Genomic DNA, 8217 nt, shown 5'->3' with positions numbered 1-8217 from the left:
ACACACACACACACACACACACACACACACACCTACACAGACACCCACACATATGTATGTATATATATATATATATACACACACACACACACACACACACACATACATAGGTTCATATGTTTATAGGTAGGTACTAGGCTATTGCCCCTAGGGCCTATATAAGCCTAGCCAAACGGTACCCTGACTTTTGCCACCCAAGAAAATTATTTTCCTGTGCCTCTGTCAAGCAGAGCCACAAAAGTAATCCCCAGGGTGAATTTCCTATCTCCCATCCAGTCATCAAGATTTTTCTTGAAGAGTGCTAATGAGGAGCTTTGTCTGATATAGATAGGTAGTTTGTTCCAGAGTATGGGAAGTCTCTGGGACAGGAATCTATCCATCCAGCATGTTCTGTTTCTTGTGGTGACAAGGTTTAGGTCCCTAGAGCGTGTAGCTTGGAGGGACTGGGATTTCTTTAAGTGGAGCATGTCCAACAGCTCTGGGTTTGACATAGCTTTGTATGTTAGGCAAAGATCGCCTCTGAGTACATGATATGCGACACAGTAAAGCTGAAGTTTTTTGAGACGGTCTGCATAGGGCATCTGTTTAAGGTTTGTGAAGTATTTCTGTGGCCTTTCCAGTTGTTGTAGATGTCTTGTGAGGTACCTACCAAAAGGGGTGTTGTACTCTATAATGGGTCTAATGAATGATGAGTAGAGGGGAACAATGACCTCTTTTTTCCTGGATGAGAAATCTTTTGTGATGATGTGTGCCACATAGAAGGATTTCCTGACTACTGTGGCAATGTGATTATCAAAGGAGAGACTACTCTCCACCTGTGTCCCAAGGTCTCTTATCACACTTTCGGTGTTATGTGGACTACCGCCTACATAGTAGTTCATGTGTACAGAGTTTTTACCAAAAGGGATGACAATGCACTTTTTGGCATTGAGCTTGAGGCCATGGCTTTGACACCAGGCATCTGTCTCAGTGAGGCCCTTTTGTAGGATGTCCACATCATTAGGAGTTTTGATTATGGCTTCTAGTCTGCAGTCATCTGCAAACTTTGTTAGCCAAAGACCTTCTGCATTAGCCTGTACTTCAGAGAAGTAGATACCAAACAGGAGAGGACCTAGGACTGAACCCTGTGGTACTCCACTTGTCACTGGTCTGAAATTGGATTTAGAGTCTGCTACTTTCACAGTGTGGGTTCTGTCAGTGAGCCAGTTGGCAACCCATCTTGTGACATAGGGATTTATACCTAGTTTAGTGAGTGTATCTATAATTCCAGAGTGGGGGATGGTGTCAAAAGCCTTGGTGAGATCTAGATAGGCTGTGTGAACCACTTTACCTTCATCTACGGTTTTGGTGACCACTTCAAAGAAGTCTATCAGGTTTAGCAGACATGATCTGCCTATTACAAACCCGAACTGGGTAGGGTCCAGTGTTTGGAGATTACCAATGTCATTGTTTATAAGTTCCATGATGATATGTTCCATAGCCTTGCAGACCAGGCTCGTCAGGCTAATGGGGCGGTAGTTCCTGGGGTCCATGGTGGCTCCCCCTTTGTGGAGTGGGATAACCGTTGCTGTTCACCATTCAGTGGACACAAAGCCAGAGTTGAGGCTATGATTGAACATGGTACTTAGGTGGGGAGCCAGTTAATTCTGTAGTTCATGTAGAACGCAGCCTGGGATGTTGTCAGGTCCCATGGATGCTGTGTTCTTGGCTTTAGAAAGTGTGTTTTTTGCCTGTGCAGCCGTGATTACAGGAACTTTGCATTCTTCCGGTATAGGGATGGGCTCTTTAGGGGATGAGAGAGGGGTAAAGTTAGCACTGAACCTATCTGCCAGGATGTTGGCAATATCAGTTGGTTCTGTATATTTAGTGCCATTGTGCTGTAACTGAGTGCAGATCTGAGTGTTGCCATTGAGATTCTTGACATAACTATAGAATACTTTGTGGTTGTCTTTAGAATCAGTGGCAATTTTGTTCTCGTAACTAGCTTTGCAGGATTTCATGAGGGATCTCAGCTTCTTACTGAGGCTGACCATGGAGTTCCTCCAATCATGGGATTTTACTCTTTTTTGCAACAGTTTCTTTCTTCTGTTGTAGAGTTTGTTTAATGCAGGGGACCACCAGATTGGCTTCATTTTTTTGGAGGATAGCATCTTGGTTCTGTTAGGGATTGCATGATCCATGTACTTGTGTAAGTGCTTATAAAGTGCAATTGTATAAGATTCAGCAGTCATACCTCTATTGTCCATCAGCATGGGTGTCGTGAAGTTTGCCACTTCTGTCTTAGGAAGCGTAAAGTTGCCTTTGGAGAAATTTTTTACGGTGGTTTCCTTAATATGGGGTGGGGGTGGGATGTGGATTTCTGGGGTGATCTGCTTGTGGTCGGATTTGACCAATGAGGAATTGACCTCTGGTGTGGAACACCAGTTGCCCATGTTGGTAATGACCAGGTCTAGGATATTGCTGCCCCTGGTGGGGGTGTGGATAAGTTGATCCAAGGCATTGGAATTTATGAATTCCAGAAAGCATTGAGCACAAAAGTTGGTACATGAGTAGTTTTCCCAGTTAATGGTGGGGTAGTTGAAATCGCCCATTATTAGGGTGTTAGGTTGAACCCTAATATTTTCCAGTGTATCAAGAAATGAAGATTGGGAATCCTGGGGCATGATGGGGGATCTGTAGCAAGCTACAGTTTGGATTGTGGTCTTGTCCAGAGTTAGTTGCACTTGGATGATCTCTGATGCATTATGCTGAGCAGCTAGCCTGGAGGTGTGGATATCCTTAATGAATATGGACACTCCTCCGCCTTTAGTGCTTCGGTCCAGGTTAGGTGGCCGAAAGGTGTGGTATGAATTATAGCCTGGTAATGCAGGGGTGCTCTCTGGAGAATTGAACCAGGTCTCTGTCACTGCACAGATGTTGATGTTCTCCATTTTAAGGAGTGCCTCGAGTGAGTGCATTTTGAGTTTTAGACTTCTAGCATTAAGTAGCATTACCCTCAGATTTTGCTTGCTTGTACCTGTTACGGTGGTGAATTTGTCATTTGAATCTTGCCTAAAAAAGGCACTATAGGGGTGGCAAGAGCCTTAGCCAGTATCCTGAATCCCAAGGGCGACAGGTGCAGACCATCTCTGGCAAAGCATCGTGGTTTGTTGATCATGTCATCCCAGGCAGACAGATACCGGATCCCCTTAGAATGACACCAAAAGCTTAGCCAATTGTTAAAGTCAATTAATTTGTCCTTGTACTGTGGTATCATTCTTGCTGATGGCAGGATGCTACTCAGGGCTAGGGTCATACCTGCCTGGGCTACAAGATCGGACAACTCCTCCATGTCTCTTTTCATGTAGTCCATGGAGGTACGTCTCAGGTCATTCACACCAACATGGACAATGACACATAAATATCCCCATGAACCAAGCAAGGTTTTGTGAAAACCATCACTAAAACAATAGTTACCTTCATGGGGACATAGGAAATGACGTCACTAGCCAGGACAGAAGGACACATGTAGTGACTAAATCCATATGTTATGATTTACTGTTACATTGACCCTATCTCATGTAAATGATTTTTTTGTAGAATTTCTTATTCAGTGTCTGCAGTTAAGTTAATTCTGTAGATTTCCAGACAAAGGTGTATATTCTTGTCTTTCTGTTGTAAGACTGGCAGGTATATTAGCTGTGTTGTATTTGCATTTCAACTAAACACCTCTTGCTATGTACAGCATAATATTTTATCAATTATTTTCACGCAGAAATAAAGTTTTATGTGAATCATTTTACAGTACAAATAAAGGACAATTTGCTTGATGTTGAATTATGTAAATAATTATTAAGTGAGGTCAGAGAGTATCACCTCATATCTGTTCATGAATTACAAAATCACCAAATCATTCCTCTAAACATAACAAGAAATGCACTTTGCCCCATATAAACAAACACATAAAGTTCACAGAAATATTGATAGCAAAGCGTTTCACCGAAGTGTAATTAAAATGCAGATATAACCCATTTTACCTTGTTTTATTAATGCTGTAGTCAGAACAATTCTTAGAAACATTTTCATCCTTGACAATATTTCTTGTGAAGTTCGCTGAGCTACGTGTCAGTGCTAATACTTCTAACAGTATGCACTCAGTGTTTTCAGATCTATGCAAAGAAACACAGGTTTGAGTTTTACAATTTTAGTGTCAGTGTATTTCAGAAGTATATTTCTTCCACAATTTTATAACACAGGAGCTATTACTGCTCATGCCATCAGTCTCAGATTGTTTAGTTAAATTATGGTTAAATGACCCTTTAAAATGAGGTGATCTAAACAATAACACAATAGACATATTACAAACATAATAGTGGAGTTCAGAATGCAGTGGCATGTTAGCTTTAGCAAAGATTGTTACTGTCATGAAAAGGCTACACATGTTTCACAGAACAGACACAAATTTACAGCAAGAAAATCGATTCATAGATATTCCAAGCCCCCCATCACCATTCTTGCTACCCTCTCACAGACCACACCTACTTTCTGCAGGAGTGGCATATTGGATAGTCCAGTACCCACCATCAGGCCACACCTCCTTTTTGCAGGAGTGGCATATTGGATAGTCCAGTACCCACCCTCAGGCCACACCTCCTTTCTGCAGGAGTGGCATATTGGATAGTCCAGTACCCACCCTCAGGCCACACCTCCTTTCTGCAGGAGGGCCATACCAGTTAGTCCTGGAGTGAATTTGTGGAGATCAATCTAATCTTCCAGTTTATATTTAAAAGAAGATAGCAAGTTGCTCAGTTTAACATACAGTGGAAGTTTATTCCAGCGGTTTGGGAAGGGCTGGATTATAACTCTGTCACTCCCCCATATTTTATTTATCAGCTGGTGAAGATTTGCATCCCTGGTTTTAGTACTGGTGGAGGAATTATACCTGTAGTTAAACAGGAGGCCCATGACAATCTCGACAAAGTCTATAAGGCACATAATCAAGAGATAAAGTTCATGAAATTCAAGACTTCAGAAAACTGCAGTGAGTCAGCTGCAGTATTGTTTGATTTAAATGGGTGCAGTAAGAAATTGTCAGTAAACTGAAGAGTCCTACAATGGGAGTAAGGCTGGATACTATTTTTTAGTGTTTGGCATTTTTCAGGTTGAAAAATGAGACTGTGGACAGTCTTTACTTGTCTGAATGCTAGATAGAGGGTAATGTTTACCGATTAATCTGTTTTGTACCACCCGGTGACAGGATCCATAAGGCACGTTAGCTGCTTATTCAGCCATTTTGTTGTAGCATTTTTCTAGCATGATTATTTGAGTAGCTTGCAGGGTGACAAATATAGGACAAGCATATATGAGGGTAGATAACAGTAAAGTAAAGGCAATAGTTTGCCTAGCCTGATCAATCAGGTAAGGTTTGGCTCAATATAGGGCACCAACTATTTTGTGTGTTTTGCTGATAGCTTGCTTTATGTAGTGGTCAAATTTCATGGCATCACCTATGATGACACCTAGGAGCTTGGTATAAGTTACAAGTTCAACTCTGGTTTGATCAGAAGAAGTAACGATGAAGAAAGGTTTGTTGTTAGAGCATTGTTTAGGTGTGAACAGAATATGTTTGGTCTTGTTAGGATTTAACAGTAATTGGGAGTTATGGAGCTGTGTTTCAATGGATTTGTAGGATTCTTGCATTTGAGTTTGAAATTGCTGTAGGCTCTTGACAGTGCAGATGAGTGTAGAATCATTATAATACTTAGTAAGGGTAGCATGTTTGCTTGTGGTATGTGGGTCATTTATGAAAACATTGAATAACAATGGTTCAAGGTTAGATCCTTAAGAAACCCCTATGTGCACTGACAGAAATGGAGAGATGTCATTTTTCCTATTGTACAGTTTCATGCCTATCACTGAGGTAGCTGTTGAACCAGGTGAGAGATGACTGTTAAAAGCCATAGGGAGGAGAGTTTGCTGCTACTAAGTTCCCTGTATTTCTGTCACTGTTGATTATGGTTAACAAAGCTGAGAAGAGCTGTTGTAGTGTTATATGATAGGTCAGAAGCCATGTTATGTGGGGCTTAGTAAATTGTTTGTCATAACAAATTTAAGTAGATGTTCATAGGTTCATAGGTTCATAGGTAAGTACTAGGCTATCCGCCCAAGGGCATTTATAAGCCTAGCCAGAATGTGTTGGCTTTCACCCCCTTAGATTAATTCCCTGTGCCTCTGTCCAGCAGAGCCATTAGTTGCCTGCACCACTGTCCAGCAGAGCCATTAGTTCCCTGTGCCACTGTCCAGCAGAGCCAGTTCAGTGATCCCCAGGGTAAATGTTCTGTTTCCCATCCACCTGTCAAGGTTTCTCGTGAAGAGTGTTAGTGAGGGTCTCTGCCTGATTTGTATTGGAATCCTGTTCCAAAGCATGGGGAGTCTCTAGGATAGGAATCTATCCCTCTAGCATGTCCTATTTATCATTGTGGTGAGGTTTATATCTCTAGAGTATGCGGCTCTCTGGGATTTGTTTTTTTTTAGGTGGAGAATGTCCATCAATTCTGGGTTGGACATGGCCTTGTATGTCAGGCAGAGATCACCTCTGAGTAAACGGTGTGCAACTGAGTACAGCTGGAGTTTCTTGAGTCAGTTTGCATAGGGCATCTGTTTGAGGCCAGTAATCCTCTTGGTGAGGTACTTTGTGGCCTTTCCAGCTGTTTCAGGTGTCTTGTAAGGTACATCCCAAATGGGGCGCTGTATTCTATGATGGGTCTAATGAGTGATGAGTAGAGAGGCACAATAACCTCTTTTGTTCTAGATGCGAACCCTTTTGTGATTAGGTGGGCCACATAGAAGGATTTTCTAACCACCTTGGCAATATGATTATCAAAGGAGAGATTACTGTCTACTTGGTTCCCCAGATCCCTTATTACATTTTCTGTATTTAGGGGACTACCACCTATGTGGTAGTTCACGGATACTTTGTTTTTTCCAAAGGGGATGACTATGCACTTTTTGGCATTTAGCATGAGGCCATGATTTTGACACCAGGTATCCATCTCAGTGAGACCCATCTGGAGGGTGTCTGTATCAGCTGGAGAATCAGTTATGCCCCCTAGTTTGCAGTTGTCTGTGAACTTGGTCAGCCATAGTCCTCCTATGCTTGCTTGTACCTCTGAGAAGTATATACCTAACAGGAGGGGGCCTAGGACTGAGCCCTGGGGGACGCCACTTGTAACTGGTTTAGAGTCGGACGTAGAGCCTGCAACTGTCACCATGTGGGTTCTATCTATGAGCCAGTTGGCAACCCATCTCATGATGTAGGGGTTTATGTTCAAGCTGGTTAGCTTGTCTATAATACTAGAATGGGGAATGGTGTCAAAAGCCTTTGTGAGGTCTAAGTAGGTTGTGTGGACCTCCTTTCCCTTGTCTAATGCCATGGTAACCATCTCAAAGAAGTCCACCAAGTTTAGGAGGCATGATCTGCCCTTAACAAAACCAAACTGGTTAGGGTCCAAGGTTTGGAGGTTCCCAATGTCTCTGTTAATGAGTTCCATGATGATGCGTTCCATAGCCTTGCAGACCAGGCTAGTCAGGCTTATAGGGTGATAGTTCCTGGGGTCCGTTGTGGCTCCAGCTTTGTGGAGTGGGTAACTGTTGCTATGCACCACTCTGTGGGTACATAGCCTGTAGAGAGGCTGAGTTTGAACAGTGTGTTTAGGTGAGGGGTTAGTTCATTTTGGAGCTCTTGTAAGACACAACCTGGGACCCCATCCGGTCACATTGAAGATGTGTTTTTGGCTTTGGATAGGGCTGTTTTAACCTGTGTGTCAGTGATTGACAGAGCCCTACATTCTTCTGGTATGGTTATGGGCCCTTTAGGGGGTGAGAGGGGGGTGAAGTTTGCACTAAACCTGTCTGCCAGAATGTTTGCAATATCAATCGGTTCAGTTTATTCTGTGCCATTCTGCACTAACTCAGAGCAGATCTGAGAGATTCCACTTAGGTTCTTGACATAGCTAAAGAAAGCATTGTGGTTATCTTTGGAGTCATTGGTAATTTTTCTTTCGAAACTAGCCTTGGATGATTTAATGAGGGATCATAGTTTCTTGCTGATACTGATCAGGGATGTCCTTCCTTCTTGGGATTTTACTCTTTTCTGTACTAGTTTCCTCCTTCTGTTGTATAGCTTGTTTATGGCAAGGGTCCACCAGACTGGTTTTCTTTTCTTGGAGGAGTGAGTCT

The 8217-nt window shown here is 42.5% G+C and overlaps 1 protein-coding gene across 2 annotated transcripts in view; it reads right to left on the bottom strand.

The window, feature by feature from the left end:
• LOC122811426 overlaps positions 1–4137 on the bottom strand; it is a 317519-nt gene extending 313382 nt beyond the window's left edge. For both annotated transcript variants that reach the window (XM_044083270.1, XM_044083275.1), the window contains exon 1: positions 4017–4137. In XM_044083270.1, coding sequence (XP_043939205.1) covers positions 4017–4065 — 49 coding nt within the window. In that variant the 5' untranslated portion in view covers positions 4066–4137. The remainder of the gene's footprint in view (positions 1–4016) is intronic.
• Between the last annotated feature and the right edge of the window lie 4080 nt (positions 4138–8217).

The sequence above is a fragment of the Protopterus annectens genome, chromosome 1.part1 (assembly GCF_019279795.1).
Source record: "Protopterus annectens isolate FY-2018-M chromosome 1.part1, PAN1.0, whole genome shotgun sequence".
In the NCBI taxonomy this organism is placed as follows: domain Eukaryota; kingdom Metazoa; phylum Chordata; order Ceratodontiformes; family Protopteridae; genus Protopterus; species Protopterus annectens.
The sequence above is the reverse complement of the archived record's forward strand: the minus strand, read 5'-3'. Positions and strand labels throughout refer to the sequence as shown.